Below are 27864 nucleotides of genomic sequence, written 5' to 3'. Positions count from 1 at the left end.
ACTATGATTCTAGTTTCTTGTGCTGTTGTATTAGATATGGTGTAGTGATTGTTAGTTGCAGTACTAGTATTTTGTGCATCTTGAACTGAATGACATTTGGTTTTACTGTTGTTAATATTATCTGGAGTAAATATGTTACAAAGATGATTGGAGAATTCTTCAGCTTGCTCTTCCTTGCTTCTGGCCCATGTGTTGTCTGGTTTTCTGATTTCTGGGATTAGTTTTATTGTCTTCTTTATTTTGTTCGTGGCTTTCCATAGAGAGTAGTTGGCATTCTCGTACGCAGAGAGTATCTCTATGAATTTTGAGAATTCGTTATGATCATGATCTTTTATTTTACTTTTTATTTCTTTTGCAAATTTATTTAGGTGTTTTTTGTTTTCTTGTGATCTATGTTTTTGATTTCGCTTTTCTTTTGACTCTAATTTTTTCAAGGATGTCTAACGGAATTATTTTTGTTTGTCTTTTGGTTGATTCAGGTATAGTGGTTGCCCATGCTGCTTCTTGAATAGTTTCTGTAAATGTTGTTACTGCCTGTTCGATGTGTTCGGGTGTTTTCAATGAGATATTGCAGTTGATCTTGCTCTCGATTATTTCTTTAAATAATGTTTGCCATTTGGTGGTTTTATTGCATAGTATATCTGGATTGTTATAAAGTATCGGTTTGTTTCTATATGTAATTATTATGGGTGTATGATCGGAGCTAAGCTCTAGGCTGGGTGCTATTTTTAGTTTATTTGCGTTTAGTCTCTTTGTAACTGCAAAATCGAGTAGGTCGGGTATTTTGCTCAGGTCTGTCGGCCAGTATGTCGGTCTTCCTGTGGATAATATGTTGAAGTTATTGTTTCTAATGTATTTTTCCAGGGTTCTACCTCGAGGTGTAGTAATTTTTGATCCCCATAGTGTGTGCTTTGAGTTGTAGTCTCCCGCTGCAATATACTTGTCACCTAAGTGTTGAAAGTACTCTTCCCACATTTGTGATGTAATTTTGTGTCGCGGTAATATGTCTCTTTATAGTATATTTTCTCATATATACATGTAGGAAAAGGTATAGTGCTAGTAGGTTTCGTAACGGTATGATTGTTACAATATCGTTTAATGCTCCGTCAATGGCTGACAACACACACCCGATGTCTCCCAGGCAATCCTTTTACGATACTGCACTATACTTCCTACATACATAGCTACATATAGTATTATATTTTCTTTCTTTTAATGATTTTATCAAAAATTAGATTTTGACGGAATACTAAACTGTAATAAATAAGAAAAAGAGAGAAGAGAAAGTCAGAAGTAATAATTCATTCACTGTATATTATAATATTATTTGTGAAAAAGGAAAGAGGCCAGAAAAAATAATATTAATTATAGAAAAAAGAGGTTTTTGATGAAAAAGATTGTTTATGACATACTCCAATAAAGGATGTTTGTGTTTTTTATTCTGAGCAAAGTACAAAAGTTCAGCTTAAAATCTAACGTCATTGTTCATTTCATGAATGCTCGACGGAGCATCTTGACATAGTTCACAATAATTTAATTAAGGCAACTCTGTCGTAAATCTATGCGTTAGTCCTCTTTAAATATATTACTATTCATCATCCGATAAATCATAAAGCTTAATTCCTGTTATATGCCGACTGGCTATAATACGTTTTCTATATGCCCGTTATTTCCACGATTACGAATAATAAGAAAAAATGCGAAGAACATTCGGAATTTTGAATGACAAACCACTCCGACTAGATAAGCAAGCGATTTTTTCAAGCAGAATGCGTTTATTTGTATTACAAATATTATGTACTATTTACAGACTCCTTCTACGTACATCTAGGGTCTTGCTAATATTTTTCTATAAAGAATAAATTAATATATTAGGAATAAATTGTATTAAATGACCAAATAGTTATTATGAACTTCCTGTAATATGTTTGTTCCTAGAAAAAGAACAGAAAAGGAAACAAAAATCTTGTGGGTTTTTCATCGTTTTTCATTTAAGAGAAAACAGAAAAATGACGAACGCGCGATGATAATTAGACTGTATATACATAGAGAAAATAAAACATGCTTTTATTCAAATTGAGATATTTTATCTGTATTTGAAAAAATATGAATTTGCATAAATATATACAGCCTATTTCTAAATGGCGAATAGTTGTAAATATAAGAATATCGTGAATTAAAATTGCTCCTCTTAAATATTTGTTCATGTACAAACGTTTATGATAGTCTTTATTTCATATATTAGTTATGAGCTTCCCTTCAGCCAATGTTCTTCAATACAGTCAGCACAAAGCATAAGATATATGTATGTGCTTATATTACACTTTAAATTATCGAAAAGATTATTTGCATTGTGATTTATTGCTTTTAGCGAATTAGCATTTTGTATATTAATAGAATAATTTATAGGAATCCAAGTTTTATGAAAGTTTCCGATATTAATTACATGATATTAACAGTTTAAGTCAATATCAACGATACGAATGAATAGTATTTCTTATGCGATTCTGTTCAACTTTCAATGTTTCGACGTGCTATCTTCGTATCAATGAAGCTATCCAATACTGTATAATACTAATTTAAATTTGAAATCACACTAATAGGTTTTAATAAATTATTGTCCTTTTTCTAACTTTTCTAACAAAGGAATTCTTAATCAAGTGCAGTACGAACGATCACTTATTACATTAAGTCAACGCAAAAGTTCGTTTGCTCATTTATTCAGTCGCGTGGAAAGTATTATAGTATATATTACACCAGGCGAACAAATGCTCGATCGTTTTCCACTTCAGAAAAATAAAAAAATAAAAGTGAAAATATATAATCTGTTCATGCTTTCATGATGTATGCGTGCAATCTCCACAAATGTTTGCACGCGTACGTCAAGAAAGCATGAACAGATACACGTTTCCACTTTTATTTCTTAATTTTACTAGAGTGGGAGGAGGGCGGGCACCTGTTCGATCGATCTAGATCCTAGACGCACTATTAGGAGTATGTCTTTTTTAAATAACAAAAAATTAAGAATGGCAATAATTATCAGTGCCATATGATCTATGTGACAAAACGATAGCGAAGTAAAGTATATTTCTTAAGACAAATTGAAGTATGAGTACTTTCTTTCTTATTTGAAGCTTCATTTACAGAAACAAATGAACTTTTGCATTAACCTATATTAATTGGTTTCTATGTTTTTAGTCATAGCTCTGAATCATATCTGCAGGGAAATTTTCATTTAATGTAAGTTATAATGAACGAGATACATATATGAAACATTCCCTTGCAGATGTATAAGAAACGAGTATAACGATGCTATTAGCTTTAGAAAATAATTGTGCTTTTACTTCTACAGATTACAGAAATACTTCGAATTAAAACATCTCTGTGTGTTCTTTTTTGTATATTTATATAAAATAGGTAATTAATTATTAAATTATCACTTAATTTAGCTTTGTATGATTCAAATTTCTATATGAATACAATGACGGCGAAGAGCTCTACTCAAAATTATGTATTCTTCGTGTTTCACTTTAATAAAAATTACACAGAAATTACTGAAATTATTCTTTTACTCTTACAAAATTTATAAAAACCATTCTCATCATTAGAGATATTACAAATGATACTTTGACTTCAAAAACCAGTCGTCCCTTAACGAAAATAAAATTTCGTGATCTAGCTGTACCAATTATTAATTGTATCATCATTATCGAAAATGATCACTATATCATTAAAATCATAAAGAATAATCATTATATCAATATGCTAAAAATGGGAAAGAATCGGAACAAAAGAAATAAATATTAATCGAAATAAGAAATACTTGAATGATCAAGATTTTATCAACTTTTTAAAGATGTGAAGACACATTTCGATTATAAAAGCACATAATTTTTTTCTACAGCTAATCTCAATTTCAATCCTACTTTCGTTTCAATAATATAATATATAACAATGTTTTAAGAAATACTTTAGCATAAAATTGACGGAAGAAATCATAATATTAACAATGTTGACAATGGCGCCTTAAATAATCACACTTGTATATTGATAAAATATTCTTTAACAATAGAAAAACGTGATTAAGCGACAATAACTCCAAAAATTTAATGAACAATACGATATCACCCAATTATTGATTGTAGGTACATTCCAAAGATGCTATTAACATTTTGCACTTACAACTGTTTTAATATCATGAGTTGAAATGTATTCAGTTCACAAAACTATTAGTCACGAATTTTATATTTAAAAATATGTTCTTCTTTCTGAAAAATATGTTCTTTCTTATGTAAACTTTACAAGCATTATATTTAACAAGAAATCAGGTGTGCAAATAACGATAAGAATCTAGACAATCAATAATTATCTTGATTTTTTAAATAAAAGTTTTGAAGAAAATTTCATTGTAGAAGGAAATTTATCTATTTTGGAGTGAATTTCATTCCATAATTATTTCGCGTAATCATTTGGGCAATTTGAGAAAATATTACTTTTAAGACACTATAAAGTATAAATGTACACTTCCTTCCGTGAGTCATAAGACACTTACAAACTTTTAACATAAGTTTTAATAAAATACGTATTTAATAAAATCTTCAGAAAAGAATATAATTTAGTCTTCATTATAGTACACGTGGTTAATAAATATCAAATTCGTTTCGTAATTACAACATTCATTTATCTATCCTAAGTATTGTATATTAAGCTTCTCGTGAACTACGGGCAATAGTATACACACATTAATATATTGAAGAATAAATGATACTAATTAATATTTCTTAATTAATGCAAACGTAAATAGAGCAGTCATACATTTTTCTCATAAATTCTGAAATTTTTAATCATCGACTTGACAAAAAAAGACGTTAAAATACTTTCCAAGCACAAAGGGTTAACAGAAAGGAACGGTTTATGTATATAGTCTGGTCCAAAATATTTCAAACTTCTAACACAAACACGTAATACGCATGTTGCGATCACAGAGCAGTTTCCAGGGTCGGAACACTAGGACTACGAGCGACGTTTTGCATTGAAGGATTCTGAGGGGACTCTGATCTCGCGCGGAACATATTCTTCGTATAAGCATGATGTTCCTGATTGGTCGGTGTACCAGACAAGAACTGGGCCCTAGCTAGTTGATTGCTGATTCTTCTCGACTCAAAAGCGCTTATCGCTTGCTGACACGAAGGGGTAAGTTGCGAACAATTTACAGGATACGAGATAGTCGTGAAATCGGTAGTCTTGCTTTGCGAATGCGTGTCTGAAGTAATTGAAACGGACGGTAGAGTACTCGGAAATGAAGGAACTGAAGCACTGGTCTCACGATTATTATTGTTATTCACAGTGGAATTTTTTGTGAATGCTTGTTGCGCGTTTGTTGTTTGTACATTTTTACTGGAAGATTCTGTTTCTATTATATCAGGAGCTTTCGTATCTGAAGATTCTATATTAGAGAATTTTAATCTGTCGTTACACACGATGGAATCCTTATTGCTTTCATCGCTACAGAGGTCCAATTGTCGCCTAACGTTCAGTCTTAACACGGGAGAAGTATTCTCTGGAGATGGTTTCATGGCCTTTTCCTCCGCAGCTGTGTCTTCGATTATCGTAGACGACAGTACGTCCGTTCGTGGCGTTTGAAACCTCCAAACTGAGCGGGGACTAAGGACTTTGGCCAACGAAGTCGTTTGTTGGACGTTTGATGATTGCTGCTGTTGGTTCTGCTGTCGTGATAGTTTCAGCTGCTCTGCCGCGGAGACCCTTACAGGCCCGGTCTTTACGCTCTGCTGAAGGAGCAGCCTTTTGAAGTCCAGTCGCGATGTGGCGGGCGAGGATGGTTGAACATTTTGTGTTGCCTGAAATGGGATGAATAAGATGAACTGATCTTTATTAATATCACTGGCTTCCTTAGTTAAAACGTTCTATTTACTATTTCGTAACATTTATTGTTAAATTTTTTTGTTATTTATGCCTTCTTTGTTTCGTATCATTTTATTAAAAATATTTAATTATTAGTTCATAACAACCTATACGATTTCTACGAATTTCTACGAATTACAACTCGACTTCACTTAAAAGGTAAAACATGGAGAAAATTCCAAATATTTCAACATATCTTGGAAAAAGTACTAGATAGGGCATTTTAACTAAAGCAACAAATTAGTTGCATAATAAGAAAGCTAAGAATTACAATACAGATATTGGAACATGTACAGTGAATTAATAAATTTCTACTATTCGAATTTTGGTGAAAATCATACAAAGTATGAACATATGGTAATTATGACGATTATAATTAAATAGATACAGTCAGTCAAAAAGTTTTCATACATTCTAGAACAAGATTGTTGTTGTTAAAATAAAATTCTACTGAATTTTACCCCCAACGTAATGTATTTTATGTCAAAAAGACTATGATCAGGAGCGATTTTAAAAGTAAAACAATCTTGTGAGAGAATTATTTAGAATAATGAAACTATTTAAACGATTTTCTCCTTCCCAGTTGTTTTGATATTTTACCAGGACAATATATTTTGTTACAAGTTATTCATATGTTAATAAATGAATATATTGCACACAAAGATACGGTGTGGTGATGTAATAATTATTAGGAATAAAAACGATCTCACTGATTTCAATGAAATATGTTGTCAAGATCAACATTCTGAACAACTTTTTCTGATGCATAGAGATATTCGCAGAAAACTTCAATTAAGTTTAGATTACGATCACACTTCATTCTCATAATAGACGGCCACGTTTTTATGCAACCCGACCTAAACTAAATAAAAAGAAAAATAAACGGATTATAGGTTGAACCAGAGTAGCATATATCTAAAAGCTACAGCCGAGCAGTGCGGAGGTTATATGTATAGTCGCAAATATAAATGCAAATATAATAAAAGTTGTTCAAAATGTTGACCGTGACAACATATTTAAAAGTCAATAAAACCAACGAGGTTGCTCCTATTCTCAATAATACCGTGACTTTTTTTTATACATTACTGATTTAATAAAAGTGATACGTAACTCTCTAATATGTAGTTTAATTATATTGACTTAGTTCTTTGAGTGCTTAAATCGTGCGTTGTGCGAGTAACTTTATGTTTAGAATAAACAATTCATCTTATAAAAAGTTGGGGTAAAACAATACCATTGTAACATAATGAAAAAACATCAAATATGAGGAAATAAATTTGGTAACGATACTTTTCACGTATTGTCTATATTATACTTCCTTGTTATGTCGCACAGATATTTTGGATTCAAAAGTAAGATTATTGTATTTCTAAGAAATTATTTTATAACTTGCAACCGAAATTTCAATAATCCTCAAAGTGAATCAGACTAGTTTAATATTTTAAAAAATGACTAGCAAACCTTTTTTTCATCTATGTCTGAGAAAAAATGCCGCAATATGACTCAATAAATGAGTCAATTTTAGTAAACTGGCCTTATTAACAACGAGTAATAAGATCATAGTGATCACTAAAAATTTCCAAATATATATATATGTATCATTATGCAATACAAAGAATTTAGTTTTCATCATCTTGGAATACATAAACTTCTGAAAGTAAGTAATTTGTTTGCTGGGAATTGAATATTAATCGTGTACTTATATAATGAAATTGTAATAACAGAAAATGGAGTTGATCGATTTAACTTCCAGGTAACTTAGTATATATATTGCACATCAACCATATCAAACAATTTTTCATATTTCTACATACCGACGCTTTTTGTGATTCGGAACTCCAGCTATTACTACTTCCAGGTATCATCTTTACCAACGAATTGGTCGATCCGTAGGGAGAGGAATTTTCGTTATCTTCCTTAATATTCAGCCTTTTCTTCGATTTATGTATTGCAGCGAACAGTTCTTCGTTGGACATGGTGCTCTTCGTCGGCGAAAGGATCAAGTTCGTCGGTGTACTTCGACCAGACGAACTTTGAACAGGAGTGCTTCTCCCGGAGTTGGACATCGACAACGAGTTATTGGCGGTTTGAGCCAAACGTTCGGCAACAGTTGGCATACTACGTCCAGTCGGCGTGGACGACTTGAAACTATTACCGTAGCTGTGCCCGATCGGAGAAATTGGATTGTACTTTAACGCATCAGCACTAGGAGACTTCGTAACGGGATCACGAACAGGCGAGGACGCAAAGAATCGATATCCAAGCGCTGTTAGCCCTAATGGTGTTGCGAATCTGGGTGAAGAAAAAGAAGATTCGAGTTTAGAATGAATTCCTTTTAGTGTTTTCTTTTGATATCTTTGAATTATTTTATTATGAACATCGATAAGTTACACTTACTACGAACTTATTTACATTTACTACATACATTTGGAAATTTAAGGAAATATTACTGCGTTATGTCAATCCTTTAATGGATGATATTGTAAAAGATCTGAGATGCGAAAGACCCGAAACTTTCTATATACGTATATATCTCTACATATATGTACATATGTATAGTTTGTATATATATAATATATAAAACGCACATAAAATAAAATATGTATATATATACATATAAAATATACATATAAAATATATATATATAATTAATTAAATAAGTGTTTAAAAGACATCATTAAAAAGCGATTCATAAATTTAACATGTCATGAAAATAAAATTTACTTCTGTTTCTTACAATATTGCTATATCTGACATTGTTTATATCATATTACATATTTCCCTTAAAATTTAAAACAAATTTTATACAATACTTTTCTTATTCTTATTTGCTTTCACGATATAAGTTAAAAATTATCTGTTAATTTGTAACTTCTTTTTTAGAAAATAATACAGTGAAATATTATATTGTTATTGGCCATTTCATTCAGATAGTTCATATCCTTTTTACTTCTTTATAGATTACTTCTTTAATGAACTATATAATGTATATAACGTTATAATACGTCACATGTAATATAATGTCACATTCATTGTGTATAATGAATGAAAATATACATTTTCAAATATTCACCCTTAAAAAGATTCTATAAAAATATAGAAACTTAAAAATATTATGAAATATAAAAAATATATTTTATTCTTAGATTATAACAAAATAAACATAAAAGTTTCTATATAAAATATAGAAAATAAAGATATTTATGAAAATTCTAGATTGTTTGTTGACCGTGTTTCCTGTACTGATCATAACATTCACTTTGAAATCTATTTATGCAGTAAATTTATTGTTTATCTATTGTACTTTCCGTACTAGTTGCCACACTTATGGTAGAATCTCGAAATTATCCGTTTTCGTTTGAGAGAAAATTGTTTATTCTGAACTATTTGGTAAGTATCGGTATTCGGCAAAAATAAGAACTTGTGAATAAAGATGTAAGAATTCGTTTCAATTCTTATTCTTGTTCAATTGTCGAATGTCAAATATAACGTGTCAAACTGAGCCAATCTCCAGTTGATTCTTCATTCCAATAATTAAGACTCTGCTGTATTGTCACATCTATTTACCCAATTAATCATTACCCACCTATTTCTGAAATCCACAATCGGTTGTTGCTCCTGACTTTGCATTAATCTATTCTCCATTTCGATGATCTCTGGTGTTCTTTTACTCAATTCCATCTGAGAGCCATGGCGATTTGGATCCTGTTCTACCATCACCTTCTGGCCATGCCTGGCAATCACATGCATCGTGCTCAACGAACTCCGTCCAAGACCTCTCGTGATATCCGGCGTGACGCTTCGAGGTGGTTCGACGTCCCTCTGTAGTCTTCTCGATGGTAGCGTGTAAAATTGTCGACTAACGTCTTTTCCAGACGCATAGTATTGCTGGTTTCTGGCATTTCGCATATACACGATCTGACGCTGGTCACAGTCGTGTTGCAAGTCGTTGTAATGTGATGTTTTACTCTGTTCGAAAAATTTATCGTTACTGTTGCACAGATTTCGTCGAAGGTCATGAGCATAAATATTCGAAGGACGAGCTGACTGTTGGCCATAGTTGACAGTCGTCTGTTGTTTTTCACACGTTTGTATCTTCTGGCATGTGGGAGGGGCCTTCAAGATCTCTTGGATTTTCTGCTTCTGAGGTTCATCGAGTTTAGGAGGTGAAATATAAGGTGGAGGTTGGACTATCCCATGAGAGGACACCGAGTCTATTGCCAATAGTGTATTGTCTGAAACAAAATATCATAATCATTTCCCTTATTCGTGCCCAATGCAATTTGAGGTTTAGCATAATTTTGTATTATCTAACGATTAATTATAAGAGTTTTGCAGATATTAACGCCTTGCTGTAGTTGAGATTAATAATTATTCAAGATATTTGAATTCGAGTAATCTAATTTCAAGCTTGTATTTTTTTTATCATTAAGCATTTGAAACTTCATGCGAATTTTATTTTAGTTATACATGTAAGTATCTACAATAATTGTGTATAGACAAAGAACATTGTATATAGATATAAGCTTTTTCGATATTATTTTACATTTTTATATCGCAGTTCTTCAAAAACTTCTCACATGATAAGTTACTTGACTTAAAGTCAAGTTAAAATGGAGAAGATGGATGAAAAAAACACGAAATAGAAATAACATTACAGTAGAACTTCGTCTGTATAAATCTGTCGCGAAAGAAATAATCCATATAACATACATTGCGTCACATAGTTATAAAATCGTCAAAAAATTTCTAATTCTTGTGCGTCGTGATTAATGTGATAAGGAACGAAGTTTGCAATGTTTGAAGTTGTATTAAGAAACAATTTTTTTTTCTCCAAATTTTCTTTAAGAGATAAATTCTATCGACTGAGACAAAAAAAAGCGATTGAAATCCAATTTATATTTGTTTCATAATAGAACAAGCATAACAGAATATTTTATTAATTATCCTCTAATTTTCAATAATTTTAAATATTTGATTTTGTTATATACATATAGTTTTAATTAGATTTTATCATGTTGTAAAGAATTAAAAATTATATTTATGAGATGCAATGTATATAAATCAAGTTTCTTCATTTAGGGACATTTGAATATAAATATCCTTACTGTACGTGTACATCTAATTAAAAATGAATACCTAAAGTTACGCTGAAGGAGATGTAGGAAAACCATGAAATAGGAATAACATCATAGTAAAACTGCATTTGCATGAATTTGTCGAGAGACAAAGAGTTTATATGAATGAAATTACTGATTCTCCTTACTATCTATGATTTTTCGTATAGTAAAACTTCATATCCAGATATCAATCGGTAAAGGTGTAATTAATAAACCATTAATTAAAATTTCATTTAATTCATATAGACGAAGTTCTGTATGTATAAATGTGTGATAAATATAATTTATACGATAAACTGCACATTATCTAAGGATTGTTTCCTTCAAGTCAAGGAATAGTTGTAAGAATTAAAATTTCATTGGAAACTGCAGAGAATGTTTAAAGTCAAGTAAAATAACACGTTTTCATAATTTAAATGACTTAGTGACTGAAATACAAATGACTTGAAGACAAAATTGTTTAATAAAGAGCAGCAGGGAAACTTGAAAGAGTAGATCAAATCAACTAAATAACAAATTTTATATTTAAGTTGTTTTTTAGGTAATTTGACTAATTTGAATAAAACTTAAGAAGATCTTTCTTAAGCTTTAAATAGAAATAGATCGTATACGCTACTTGTTAGACATTCGCTTAATTGATTCTAATTATTACACAAATTGCACGTATTATTCGTTTCTAAATTTTTTTCAAGATGTGGCCGTTAATAAAATCTTGCTGTTAATTACCGTCAGTGTCGATTCAGTGCATCTTCTCGATTTTTATACTAATGTTATATATTCACGTCAATACAAACGATATTTAAAATTTTTAAATAATCCATGATAAATAACTCTAAATTAAAAGATAAATTAATTCATTAATAGCATTATCGTTAGTAAGATCAAAGCGAAGCAAGCACGATACAAAGATACATTTGCATATGCAAGCATTCGGCAAAAGCATGAGAAATCTGTAGCTCATCGATCAATTACTCAAGTCCGATATAGAATGTAGCTTCGTAATTTCCATGAATCATATTTAATTTTAAAAGATGATAGAACAAGACTAGAATAACCTGTTTCAGCGGTTTTCAACCAGTGGTACACGTCCTATGGCCATAAAAATGTTATCATCCAAACATAGTTCTAAGAGTATTTCAGATCATTATACATTATTATACGGTGTATATTTTTATATCACAATTATTGTAATAATTTAAAATAAAAACCATATATATATATGGTAATAGATTGCGCTAAATATGTTGTACCTTATATATATGTAGATATATTATTAGATTAGTTCAAACTTTACCTACGTAATCATAATAATTCGGACTGATTGCAATGCAAATGAAATTTCGAAATGTTTCGTATACTACACGTAACACATTCATAAAAGGTCTTTGCAAGTGTTCGAATACTTTACTATATTTTTTTTGGTGGTTCTGAAATATTTTAATTTTGGTTTCGTTAGTACCCATGAAAAAGTTGAAAATTACTATTCTCTTTGATTGAATGTACATTCGAAGTATGATAATGAACATTCTATATCGGACCCGAGTTTTTCTTGATGGAGTTAAAAACAAAATGTACTCACCATAACATGAACTATAGTACTACGATATGTACGTGAGCTATTAGCAAGGTTGCCACACGCGTGTGAGGTGCATTTATTTTCTCTAAAACTAATATGCATATGTACATAGACTAAGTGCACGAGTGCGAACATAGACACGAGAGTGAATAAAAAAAGAGAGAAGGTAAACGATAGGTATCGGGACAGGTTGGAGTTGAATAATGATTAGAGTCTGTCTAAAATCAACTAATTTTCAAGGCCACTGAGATATAATCCTGAACGTATACGTAAATTATATATGAATCTCGATAAACTGTTAACATATAACTTCAAAACTAATATAAAAAAAAGTATTAAGTTTGGTTGTAAACATTTTATTAGAAAGTTATACACAAATATCGTACTATTAGAACATAACGATTAGAATAACTATTTTGGTATCTTTTCTCTTGTTTGTCGAAATTATGAAACTTCGGCTATCGATTTATTTTATTATATATATGATTTATATCATATTTTGTACGATATTACCTCAAACATATAAAGAATAAAAAATTATATAACATAAAATTTAATTCTATATTATATATTATAATATTGTGTATATTTAAAATTATAATATAAATTATAATACTCGTAAATAATTGAATATTTAAACTATATTTAAGCATTAAAGTACTAAACATTTTAAAAAAAGTATTATTGAATCAATAGTTCAGAAATTTTCTACTCCTCCGAATAAAATACAAAAGTGAAGGTATTGGAGCAAAAAAATAGAATTGCCAGTTTTTTCGTAGTCAAGAATATAGCCTTGAGTAACTGATCGATTTTAGGTGAACTATAATATTTACAGTGAAGGATGGACAATATATGATACGATACAGGTGAAACGTGAACGTGAGCCGAAAGAACAAATAACAAAATGCAACTATGATTTCTATAAAAAATGAGTTCTATTCACACCATACATTTCTCATAAAGATTTAACGACATAGTTCTTCGGTATGTACATTCGAATGGCAAGATACGCTGTATTAATCATCGATCGAATACAAAAAAAAAGTAGGAGGAGAAATATACACATTTATAAACATACAAGTGCACACAAGTAAGGAATTAGCCTAATACACTATATAGTAACACATAAGTACGTATATACGTACATGTACGGTACAAAATACTGCATGCTCCTCTACCCAGGTTGTAAGTAGATCTCTAAATATTAGTCGCAAGCTGATTAATTCTTGCTGTAGCGAGAAAAATATGAAAATATGCGGTATTTGGTGGTGTGTTATTTGATTGCATTGATTAAAATGATGACAACGAATATGAATTACAAATTAATTATAGATACTCGGATAATAATTGTAAAGTTAAGAGTGTTTTTAAAACATTTTATTCAATTTTAAAATTATATTGCACCATTCATATTAGTGAAAAAGTTTATTTTTTTCAATTTCTATTATTTAATGTCGCATCAAGCGCTCGGATGGGTTATTCAATTATAACTTTTCTAAGTTCTTCATTAAAGAATATATTCGAATAAAATATCAATATGATTTTACCATAGCATAACTTACACAATTATAAGTATTTTAGTGTTTCTCATAATAAAGTCTTCAACATCCAATTTTCTGGATTTTCTCGTATTTCGATATACAAAGTGTTTTACGTTTTTGTTATGAAACTGCAAACATATAATTATCAAGTGAATAGAAAGAGACATTAGATTTGGCTGCAAACATCTTATTACAAAATTATCAGCAAATATTTAATATTATGTGAAACATGTAACTACAAATTTTTCATTATAGGATACGAAAAATCAATCGTATTTATTGTAATAAATTACCTCCATATTATGTTCTTAGCTTTAAAATAATTCAATAACTATAATTGCAGCTATTTTTTCATATTCTACAACAAAATATAAAAATGTATCTTTTGTAAAAGTTAAACTTTGACTAGCAATCAAATTGATAGGAAAAATCTTATACAAGGTTCGAATTAATTATTTTGTAATTATTTTCAAAATAAAAATTTGGAATTTGTTTTATATATTTATAATTTTTATAAGCTTTTCATAATACAATTAGTTGAATTTATAAGTAAACATTTTCCTATTTATACACTATATATGTATGTTTCATATTGCGTTCAATATCTACTGATAATTTTGAAAAATGAATGAAACGTAGATTTTATGATAAAGCGTTTACTATATTTCACATAACATTCTTTATATATTTTCACTTATAGATTATCCTGCACAACTTTTCAGATAAATCCAGATAAAAACAAAGTATTCGTTAAAATTTCTAATAAATATATAAGCATAGCAAAAGCTTGTCATTTACAAAGATCATATTTGTAAAGCAATATTATGAGAAAAATATCTCTAATTGCTTTAAAAATTGTATTTGATATTTAACTTAAAAAATCATAGTTTGAAAATAAAGTATTTGCAACTAGACCTGTATTTACATGATATTTTTCCATCATTTTAGTTACTAGAGTATACTTCTAAAAGTATTACGAAACATTTTAAAAACACTATATATAAAATTTTCAATATATTATATTCTTGTTTTACCGATAAGCGGTGTATCCTAGTGTCGATGGCGGATGAATGATTGTGGATGAAGTCCCTTATCTGAAGTTAGTCACTAGAATGTTAGTGCTACGCGCTACTTACAACAAGGGGCAAGAAGGAGCACGCATCAGTTAACATGCGACACGGCAAAGTCGAGGCACACACGTTTTCACCACATGCCGAAACCTGAACTCGTTTGCTATTTGCTACACAATATTTTTTCTTGTTCTTGTTCTAACTTTGCATACATCGCTGCTTATTATGACGCGCGTAATTCACAGTAAACGCTGATAACACCCAGTAAGTATTAACAGAAGTATATATAATACGATTTGGTATATTTACATTACAACGATGATATTTTTCTAACATGAATAATTGCAAAAATCCAACATAAGAAAGCAATCAAATTAAATGAAAGTTTAAAAAAAAAAAATACATAATGCGATACAATTTTGTATTTCACACATAAAATTTGCATTTCCAATAATTGATCAATTGATTTTGCATGTGTTCCTTGCGTTTCTTTGTTTTCATTGTGTTTCATTACCTCGACCAACGACGAAGAAACAGAAAACGATAACAGGAGCAGTTATATACCCGTATATCGTGTACAGGATTTTATTATAATTCTCTCTTCGATGCATATACGTGGCATACACTAATACTTACAGAACAAGCAATTCTCCCGTATGAATGTGATCGAATCCACTGTTTACGTGCAAGTTTCTGTAATCCAATATGTTCTGACTCGTAAAAGGAAAGGTGAAAAGAACGAAGAGCATATACGAGAACGTATATATACGTATATGTACATTATTGTACATATATGAAAAAGTTGTATAGTAACTTAATCTAGTCTGCCAGCAGGATGGGCAATGGCTATAATCTCCAGCTGGTGAACACTGTCTGCAAAGTATCGATATATTCCGCTTAATTTCTTATAATGTTTCTTTTGCTCTCCTATTAAGTTTCGATACTTTTTCAGGTCCTTTTTCGTTTCGACAGATTTCTTTCAACGGTCATTGCTTTCGAACAGGTAGCACCTTTTACTATATAAAAATTAAAGGAATTAATAGTGGATATTGATCGAACGGCCTGAAGGCATTGCACTTTTTAAAATTAAAAGGGATCTTTTCTTTTAATTTATCTATATTTCTAAATTTAATAAATTATTTATTTACACGGACGGATTTCATTACACTGTTATTTGCATAGTTATTAAACTTATTGCAAATTTTTATGAAATTGATACTAATGGTTGACAGATTATTTTAATATTCTAGAAATAAAGAAAAACGACATTGATCAATAATCTTTAAGCTACTAAACAGATTTAATAATGCGATATTTTGTCTTAGTATCTACCATCGATGTCTAGCAACAGTTGTAATACGTGTAATAACATGTACAACACGAAAATGTCATGCATGTGTGTCAAGATTAACTTATTAATCTTTTCAGAACCGGTTTGTTTACCGTTTAAGAAAATTTAGTTTTTAGGTAATAAGTAATAGAAACATATTTTTCTTTATCAAAAACAATCACATTTACTGTTTAAATAATTAGTAACTTATTAATCCAATCGAGAGTAAGAAAATTAATTTTCATACATATATGTATAATATTCTTCGTGTATTCAACGTAGCTGTTAAAAAGCCAAGACTCGTATACATTAATTTTAACCAACTTTTTTAAATTTATTTTTTTATATAAAATATTTATAATAAGCTTTTTATATGTATAATATTATTGTCCATTTACATTTCGCATATCATGGGATTATTTTCATTGATACGATTGATAGTCGAAAATTGCTTCATATCACCAAAAGACAATAATTTACAATAAATTTTACTGTTAGACGTTCATATAAATGATTCATGGTACAATTCATATAACTGAAACAGTAAATACACGTCATACGTTAAAAACATAAGAATTATAGATAAATGCTGCACGCGATAATTAATTATTCCTTGCGTTCATCATATTCTGCAGCATAAAATTTGACGAGATAGATATATTTTTCTTTGAAACGATTTAATAACGTCGTGAGTTTCTATAGCGTCAGACAGTGGATTTCATTTTTATCGAGCAACATGTCATGTTGCTCCACTTTTTCAGTAACTACTATGATATATGCGGCAGCTAAGACGATTATCAAGAATGTAAAATGATAGTGCCATGAAACATTTCTTTTCTTCGGTTATATCGAGTATTCAGGATATCGCTACGAATTTTTCTTTTTAATATTATCGTGTTTCATGTTATACGCCAAAGAAAAAGCGAAGAATGGCGTGTATGTATGAAGAACTCTACAGTATTGTGCAAAAGCCTTGATTACAATTACACTACGTTACTGGTCATATAATCCCAACTGAATTTTCTAAGATATAATACTATTACGTGAAAACGAATTGTTCCAAAATTTGTGAACGATGTCCTTAATAGAAGATTGGTTGTAGAAATTTCATAGTGTTATTCACTTGTATAGTTAGTGTTATTCAATGGTATTATGAATGATGATGCAGCCTTGATATAAATATTGTATATATGTATGAAATTATTTAGAACACGCAAGAAGAGAAAATCAACTAAAAATTAAAAATCATTCTTTAGAAATACTGAAAAGTGAAAACAGAATGACAAAGAGTACAAAAAAATATTCGATAGCATTTCCGATAGAAAACAAATTTGATTTGCAATTTATTTATTTATTCATGATACTGACATTTTACTATTTTGAAAATGAGGATAAAAATGAAACATCTTTATTTCGTAGGTTTAAGGCTTTTGTTTGGTACTCCGTACTGATTTCTATAAATCACAATATCTTCTAAAATATTGTTTTATATTATATATTATTTATTATTTAATTCCGATTATTTTCAAACTATCTACCAATACTACGTTAAAAACATTATTTGACTAACTAGTAAGTATTCCATTTCCTGTCAATAAAGTTTTGAAATATGTAATACAGGAATACCGTAATAATTTGATTATATATCCTTCAATTTTTCATTGTTACGTAATAAAGTACAGAAAAATAAATATATATGTATTTACATATTTAATGTAATTAGATAAGTACTTTAAAATGTGCAAAGAAATGAATGTTGTAAAAATTTACAAATGAATGTTTTCATAGATTTCAGTAACATACCTATCATAATAAATAAAATGACATTCATACTCTTAACATTTAATAAAGGATTCATTTAAATTTGGCAAAGTATAATTTATGTGTGTTTAATATTATTGAAATCATTATTTTCCATAAAAGTTATTTGAATTGAATGATACCAAACAATAATATACCAATATTTTTATAGTAGAAAGAATGAAAATTCTATTTTTTGGGTAGATGGAAAAATTAAATTGTAAAATTTTTCAAAACAACATCTACAAAATAGTTGCAAAATGTTTGTTGTGATATGCGATATGTTTATTGCGACTGTATCGTATATATAAATCTTGCAAAGTAACTTGTTATTAGAATCATAAAAAAAAAACAAATTCTGATGGAATATTAAAAGGATAGAATTAGGACAAAAGTATCACGAAACTTTCCATTGTCGATTAGACGTGACTTGCCATTGAGTTAAATAAAATTACATTAAACATATAAGTTAATCGGTTATCAAATGACAGAAATATATCATGATATGATTAGTAATTCCACTTTTGTAAGTAACGGTACGTGACCTATGGTTATCTTCCGTGACATAACTCGAAAAGTACTCAGCAGGAAACCGATTATAAACGAAAGTAATAAAATTATATTTATATCGTACAATGTCAACCAGTATGTTAGTATTTAAATTTAAAATCAATTTTTATCGTCTTTTATTCTAATGTATATAACTTTAAACATACCTAAAAAATTAGAAACTTAATTTTCTGTGTTTGTATGTGTGAATATATTTGTGTTTATTTTTCAAATTTTCTCTTAGAAATAAATACTTTTGATATATATATGTGGAAGTAGATAAATATCTACTAATTTGTTAACAAAAGTACCAAGAATTTGATTTAATCTGAAATATGTTTGCGTTAATGAATTTGGCTTGTATCTGATCTTTAAATATATTTTATAAAACTTTAATAAATCTTACACCATTGCTAAATAAATTGTAATCTTTCAGTTTAAATCTGAAGCCATTTAGAATCAAAGACATTTAATGGTGATACGAAACGAAAATAGCTACAAATACAATATGAATCTACACGAGCAAAATTATTTGAATATTAAATATTATTTAGTGCCAAGTATTGAAAATACTTTAATGGGTTTAATGGCTGTTATCGTAAAATTCATCGCCGAGTAAGAAAGTTACATTTGTATTGCAAAATTGCTTGTTGTCTGACAATGATAATGGGTAATATTAGATTAAATATTTTAGATTTCTTGTAATAAATTCCGTGATATACTATATAGTTTTATTCTTGTTCAATATACATGTGAAGCGTCGCATCAGTTCAATTTTGGAATAAATATTTACACAAAGTAATCAGAATTTTTTCGACAATTATTGGCAATAGCGGCGACCTAACAGATTTCAATGACCTTGGATTGTTATCATGAGTAACATCCTGAACAATACTTTGCTACAACTACATGTGTATAACCGCCGCGCCGCTGGATCTTAGTTTTCAAGATAATTGCAAAAACTTTCAATTAAATGTAACATGATTTCACTTCATCCTGGAATAGATGTCCACATTTTTATACAGCCCAACCTAAACTTAACTCATTAATAAGAAATAGAATTGTTTTTGATATTGTATAAATAAAAAAGAAAAATCAATGGATTATAGATTGGACCAGACCAGTATCTAAAAATTCAAGCCAAGGGACGCGTCGTGGCGGTTATATGTGCATATAGGAAAAAGTTGTTCAGAAAGTTGACTGTAACAACATATTCCAAGATCATTGAAATCGGCCAGGTTGCCCCTATTGCACACATATTCACGTCGACACATACTTTTAAATTATACACGTGATCGACTTAAATATAGCACGTGAACTAAAAATCCCGAATTTATGGAAAAGTATTTTATAATAATTCATATTTCTCAATATAACCACAGGTAGATATTGTATGATAATTTTCTATTACCATAAGCATTGAACGTGTTAAAAAGGCATACTATTTATTTCAAACCGCATTTCAGGAATATTCAACTTTCTTTATTGTATTCCTTCCATTATGAAGCATGTTCGAAGCTACGCTCGGTAAAATCAAATCTGATTAAAACGAAAAAAGAAATTAATAAAAATGTAAAATTCGATATCGAATAACTTGGTACCGGTGAGATATAAAATAAATATAGCGATAATAATAATTATTCCCACCATGTTACATCCTGCCCGCAATCGTGCAATTTTTTTATTGCATAGAGTTTTCATTTATTACTTGAAATAGTGAAGATAATTGAGATAAATATACTTCGTAGGATTCTGTATATTCGTTATATCATTGTATTAATAAATATGTATGTAATAATCAGAGTGAAAAAACAATCTACGCGTTTCTTCTACTTTAAAAACCATTTATAAATAGATCATACAGTATAGGTTCACAGGAATAATTATCAAACTTCTGAAAGCGTGCGCCTATGAATGCGTTGTCTCCCCACATCATTATTACATTTTTGTGCCAGATTTATCCCTTTTCAACAAGTTGCTCGTGAAGTAGATATTAACAGAAAAAGAAAACACAAATATTGTAAAAAGTATCGGACATAACTCAAGACGAAACACTGTATTTTATAAAATTTCGTAAACATTCATGAAAGTTAATCATTCATTGATAGCAACTTGTTTTATTTTATTTGTTTACGTATCACACTTGTTGCCAATGAGCATGTTTTATAACATCACTGCTTGGCACGGATAATGTTGCAACTCAAAAAATGTATATTTTACAGGAGGTACTTCTTAAATTTTACAAAGAAATCTTTGTGGGTCATTTCAGTGACATTATAAAGCTAACTTAACACAAAATATGCCACTATTAGCGAAAGCACTAAAACCTTTCATTTGTAGTGTCACGAAACAACTGAAAACGTCACTGTTGTAAAACTAAAACCAGGTTGATAGCGGCATAAGTAATAATTTTTCCCACTGAGGCAAAACTAATTGAATTATAAATATATCATTTTACATGTTAAAAATAAAAACATCATGTAGACCTTCTATTCAATAAAAGAAAATTTCAAATATTTTATATTGTGTCACTACCAATGGCAACTAGCGACATGACAATATTTTATTTTATTATAGGCAATAAACTTCAGCAATGATATAATTTACAGTAAATATATGTAGACGTATATTTGCTCAAATAAGCTTGACACGTGTTTTGATAACTTTAAATGAAATTAGATTTTAGATTCGTAAAGAAGGTATAACATGCATTTCCTTTGATGTGGATAAGTGGATTAAAACAGATGCTCCACTTTAAACGATATTTCCTATATTTTCCAAGTAACAATAATATTTTTAAATATTATTATTTATATAATTAATTTTATAAACGTATACACTAGCATATACTACATGTTTTACATTCAAACAGCAAAAATTTGTAAAGAGAAGGACTTAAGAAATTATATATTTGTACCAATATGTAGATATTTTTTGAGAAATTAAATTTAAATATTTGATTGTAATCAATCTTCTCCATTCTCTCTTTTCTTCAGGTTTTATTTCTAAGACTAATTTAAATTATTTTATATTATACAAACAGAGATTTGTCTGAGAATTATCAATGGAAGAGATATCCTATTCACACGCAAGCCATATTAGCAAATCTTTATCTGATATAATTACTTAATCATAAAATTGTGTCCTTTGATATTATACGATTATCAATTTCATTGATATTAAACGTTGTTAATAAAGAAATACAAATGTCAGAACACAATTATTATTGCAAAAGTAAACCGGTTCCACATTTGGAACTAATTTTTGAGTCCTTTGATTCTTATTTCTCTTATAGGAATTATTATAGAAAATAGTATTCGAAGATAGTATTCAATTGGTTAGGAAACTTTATTTTTTTACATATATAATAGTGTTATAATATAATAAAACTAAATCAAATAATAATGAAGAAAATACAGATACGAAGTATGTAAGGTGATATTGTTTTAAAAACGAAGATACAAACAAATCGCAATCAACTGTGCAAGTGTTAGTTAATCCGCGTGTTAGTTAAATGTACTTGTATATTCACTCATTTTGCATCTTAAAACAAAATTTAAATCAATCTGAAAGTGTCATATATATGTATGTATCGCTGGTTGCGAACGTGTTACTTTATATAAAAGTGTTTTATATAGATAATAAAATATATGCACTTAAAACAGATCTGACAAAATAATGCGATAGAAAAGATTAGGGAGTTAATGTCTGTTCCTTTGATTTGGATTTTTATATGTAAGATGATGTAATGAAGGATGTTGTACCTGCTGAAGTGTCAGGAAACTTGAATAGATTAATCCTATCATACCGAAAAGATATTTGAGAACATTAAAGATGATTTAAGCTTAATCCTGTTATATCATTTGGATTGTTTTTAACTTAATTGGCTTTCTATATCATTGGGAATATTTTTAAATCTTATGAATGTATGAAAGACTCATTTCAATGCTATGGTAAATCTTTTCAATAAAACATTAAAAATCCTTTCATTTGTTAAAATGAGAACGAAGTGGGACATAATAATCCTAAGATCATATCAGGAGTATGAGAGCAATCAAAACTATTCTCATGCGTTACCAAACATGCATGCATTGTAAATGCAACCAATCAAACATTTATAGCAACATATTATTTTTTGTAAATTCAGTTTCAATTGTTATTCGTACTTATTCTGCATAATTCATAATGTGCTTGTAATAACAATCTTCATCGGAAATTTTTTAAATGGAAACATACATATAACGCGAACTCTTGTGTATATATCTCGCGAACAAACTTTCGACAACAGAAGAGCGATGAGAAAATAAAACACAAATACCGATAAATAAAAATTATTACAATAAAAAGTAACAATCTGGTAGAAAAATTATGTTATTTATGTGCCAGCTTAAAACCTTTCCACTTATTACTGAAATTAATTCCAACGAAAATAAATTGTAACAAAAGATATTAACACTCGAATATGAAACATCTATTGTTTAACAATCAGCAAAATGCGTTATTTACAACCGCGGTACTTATGTCAATAACAAGTTCAAAAAAATATAATTCACTGTCGGAACAATGCGTCCATGTACATACATACATATTTCCTAAGCAAACTAAAACCAGCGACTTCTCAAACAGAAAAAGAACAAAACGCCGATAATTAAATTGAAGAAAATATTATGGCAAGTTAGAGATAAAAAGCAAAAAACAAAAAAAAAAAAACAGAAATAAAAATTTTTTGACTTACGATGTCGTCTGGTCGCAATAAAAAGCAAATGCCTCGCCAGCATGTTGGAATGCAACTGTAGCCTACGACGATTGTCAAATCGCAAAGACCACGCTCGTCTTACAATCAGTTCTCTCTCAAGCTATCAAGGTTGGCGACTGCCTGTCTAGCGACAAGGTTTCCTCTTCGTTGCTAGACTGATACCGCCTTATCATCACCACTTGTTACAACCGCGAATTTCTTCCCCTCCCAGCTCACTGCCAATGCATTCACGCGTGAAGATCTAACAACTTCCTGATACTTCGTGCACAGGCCTCCATACAATATCCGAACAATAACACGACGAACGTTCATTGAAAATCGTGAACAACTTCAATATCGACTTATTTTAAGTTTGCATGTTCGTATGATAGACAAATAATTTAAGGTGCTAGTTTTTAAATTAAGTTGGTCTTAAGGGATAAGTAGAGGATAGATGCCTGGAAAATCCACGAAAAGTTACGTCAGCTACCGATAATAATGTCAGATGACATAAGTTCGTGAAATAGATAGAAATCTTTGAAAAGGGACGAAGCTCGGAAGGGATTGAGGGATCGCTTAATCGGTAGAGTTAGGCGACTGCCGGACGTGAACGTGGCCAGATCGAAGTGAACTGAGGATGGTGGCATCCGCTCGAAAGTATTTGAATCGTCTGCTACGAGTAGGAGGGAATTTTGTTTATCTCGATTTCGAATTATCGACTGGGATAAACATCACGTCTGATGCAATTCCGTTAGTTGTTGAGCCAGCGGCTAATGATGCTGATAAGGGCTAACAAAGTGAGGCTTCATTGGGGGCTCCCTGGAGTTTTCCAGCTTATCAGTCTCCACTGCTAACTTTATTGCATGTTGTACACTGAAGCGAAAAATTTCCTATTCACTCGTCATCAAACGCACTATAATTCTTTTCCCTAACATAATGGCAGCTTACGAACGATTCGTTTCAACAATGGTTCATAAACAACCGTTTATGCTGCCGTGATGTTTCTTATAATTTCCATCTTAGTTATAATATAGGTTCCGGTTGAAAAAATGGAACGAATTAATGAAAATGTACCCCAATCGTAAATGGTTATTTTAAACCGTTGAACTCTAAATTACCGAAATATTTATGTTAACCCCATAATACATATATATATATTATATAAATATGAAAAAAAAATATATATGCTTTATAATATGAAGTTATACTCATTTCGTGAATTATGGTTCTGGTTTGACAAATAACAGGTTTTATTTGTAGCAATATTTGAGCCTTATCTTAAGTTTCAAGTCTTCAAAGTAAAAATTAATAAATATAAATTATTATATTGGAGATGTTTATATAACACTATATTTTTATGAATATGAAATTTATATGAAATTTAAAAAATGGAACTTGAATAGAGATATGTATCACACACCAAATAGTATAATAAATGTTCACTTTGGTTATTTTATATATTACACACGTTGTGTATTCAATATAGATTATATATAGGGTGACCTGTGGTGTAACTGAGGATGTAAAAGAGGATGATGGTACGTGAAAAAAATAAAACTATTTTCGAAAAGCTGAATTTATGTATTTGCCTGGTAAGTATTGCAGATTTCGTTGTAATCTCTAATTATATTTTTATTTATCGAATACAATAGTGGAGAACACACAATGTAACAGAATAAGTTCAATGACTTTAAAATAGAAAGATTTAATTTTAATAGGAAGAATAGGATATGAACTTATCAGTCGGTACTTAATTAAATAGGAAACAATTCAACAATTTCTAAAATAATAAAATTTATTACATATAAGTATCCTATTTTATCATGTGTTCTTCACTATTAAATTCAATAAATACAAATATAGGCAGAGATATTAGTCTATAGCGAGGTCTGTTAACACTTACCAGAGTTATACATATTTTATATTTACTATAAATATTTTTTATATATATATATGTATATATTTGAAATCAATTTGTGACATACACTTCCGGCTCTACCACATGTTATCGATCACTCTATGTATATAGTTTATATAAAATGTACATCACATATAAGAATATGAAAAATATCCAAAGTAAAGCATCTCTCTATTCTAAACAAATCTTTACATTTTTCTGAAACGAAGTTACATACGAAAAAATTTTATTATGTCCTTTATTTATTTTTCCATGATGAATCATCCCATCCTGTATTGTATTACCAGTTGCATTGTACTTACATAATATCACATTTTGCATCCAACGTGGTATTACAGAATGCAATAATTTACACTCATTTAACTATCGAGAAATTAGGAGAGATGGGGTTAAACGTGCGTAAAATCGTAGAAGTATCGGAAAGCAAATAGAAAACTCTGCAGAAAAATGAACTCGCTCTATTCGCATAAAGTGTATACACATGTATAATTGAAAAAGGAAAGACTACGAAAGAGGAGTCTATAGACGACAAGGAGAAGATACATTCTTTATCTGGTGATATCAATACATGTAATAAGGTGGTCGCTTATGGACGAAAAATAGGAAATCCGTGGCGTGTTAAAAGTAAAGAAACTAATGGAAATGCGCATGTAATGTTATCTATTAACCTTGCGAAAAGCATGCACTTATGTACATACATCGGTTGGGACTGGTTCGATAGGCTTTTATCATCGAAACTATTGAACTCTGAAATATTCCGTACATCATAAAAGACCACAAAAGGAGAGGATTCGTATTTATCGTTTCGCAACGTTAAGTTAGGGGCAGCTGCCGATAAATCGGACGAATGAGTCGGTAGATACAGGAAACGTGACTTTTCTATCGTGTCTACGCTAACGCGGAAAAACATTGTTCAATCTCGTTATCGCGACCGTCGAACGGATCGTTTGCCGTTTGCCCTCATTAATCTCCAAGCAAATGACACTCTCCCGTTAGTCTGTACTCTCCTTTCGTAGAATCAAGAGCTGGAATACGTGTATATACTGATAACTTCCACATCGACGTACTTTCTTGTATTTCGTTCTTTTATTCTTTCCCGCCCCAGCTGGTCCTTGATGAGATCTCCCGCTGATCGATCTATTTACTGCTCTGATGCCCTGGCTTCGGCAATTATCTAATGCGCGATTTACATAACTACTCGAGCAACAAGGAACGGAGGATCTTCTAAGATACTTGTGCAACAGGACTGATTCTTAATGTACCAGGAAGATGCCAAATACGAGTTTTTTTGTTAGTGAATTTGTAAAATTGAATTGTATTGGTTACGTACTTTAGAAATTTCATTAGTTATGAAGTATTTCGACATTTTTATGTTTAAGAATTTCTATCAGAAAAATATTAATTTCTTTATATAAAGTGCTTTTGTTTATGAACTGTAAATTAAATGTCTATTGAAGAATATTTATGTGTACGAGAAGTACAAATTAATTTTTATAAGTTTATTGACGTGAAGCAGTTTGGAATTAATTAAAACAATTTTATTTCATAGATATAGTTTTTTCGTCTATTTCGTATCGAACAATGAACTTATCAAAATTTATAATTATATAATTTCATCTTATTTTGGTAAATCTTAAAATACCTTTAATTAACAATTAGTCGCATTATAGAGAAAACTATTTGTCATTACCCAATAACAAAATAAAAAATGACATTTGTGATATTTATTCATTCTTCTAATTTTATCCTAGTTATATATATATATATATTTATTTTAATATATATGTTGATATATATGTTGTTTTTTTAGTGATAATTTAAAAAAAAGACTTTTTATTTATTAATAATTTATTTAAATATGAAGCCTAATATTATTCCTTTCAGACTTAATTTGAATAAATCGATTTTTTAAAGAAAAATGCGTATTTTTGTTTACCCGTCAATTTGACGGATGCTGGTAGAGATAGGTATATAAGAAAACACGTAACATGGCTGTTTGATACAAAATTGCAAAATCATTGGATAATTAAAAATCAAAAAATGTTACAATTATTATACTTAATAATATAATTTCACTAATACCAATTAACCTATTAACCGAACAAAATGATTCCGTTCATTCTATTGTTAATTTCTTAGACATAATTTCTTTATCCTAACTTTATACGCATTATGTGATATTTGCCCTTATAAGAGCAGAAGCCGATATATCTGAAATTGATTTGTTTAATTGTAACTGATAAAAACAGATGTCAACAGTTAATAAAAAAAATTTCATTGATTACCAAATTTCAGTGTCATTG

The 27864-nt window shown here is 29.6% G+C and overlaps 1 protein-coding gene across 2 annotated transcripts in view; it reads right to left on the bottom strand.

Moving 5' to 3' along the window:
- Positions 1-1400: 1400 nt before the first annotated feature.
- Positions 1401-27864, bottom strand: part of LOC122569018 (serine-rich adhesin for platelets) — a 206304-nt gene continuing 179840 nt past the window's right edge. For both annotated transcript variants that reach the window (XM_043729457.1, XM_043729458.1), the window contains 3 exons: positions 9509-10157; positions 7737-8214; positions 1401-5858 (listed from right to left, as the gene is read on the bottom strand). In XM_043729457.1, the coding sequence (XP_043585392.1) occupies positions 4980-5858; positions 7737-8214; positions 9509-10157 (2006 nt within the window). In that variant the 3' untranslated portion in view covers positions 1401-4979. The remainder of the gene's footprint in view (positions 5859-7736; positions 8215-9508; positions 10158-27864) is intronic.

The sequence above is a fragment of the Bombus pyrosoma genome, linkage group LG7 (assembly GCF_014825855.1).
Source record: "Bombus pyrosoma isolate SC7728 linkage group LG7, ASM1482585v1, whole genome shotgun sequence".
Taxonomy (NCBI): domain Eukaryota; kingdom Metazoa; phylum Arthropoda; class Insecta; order Hymenoptera; family Apidae; genus Bombus; species Bombus pyrosoma.
This window is presented reverse-complemented; position numbering and strand designations above follow the sequence as displayed.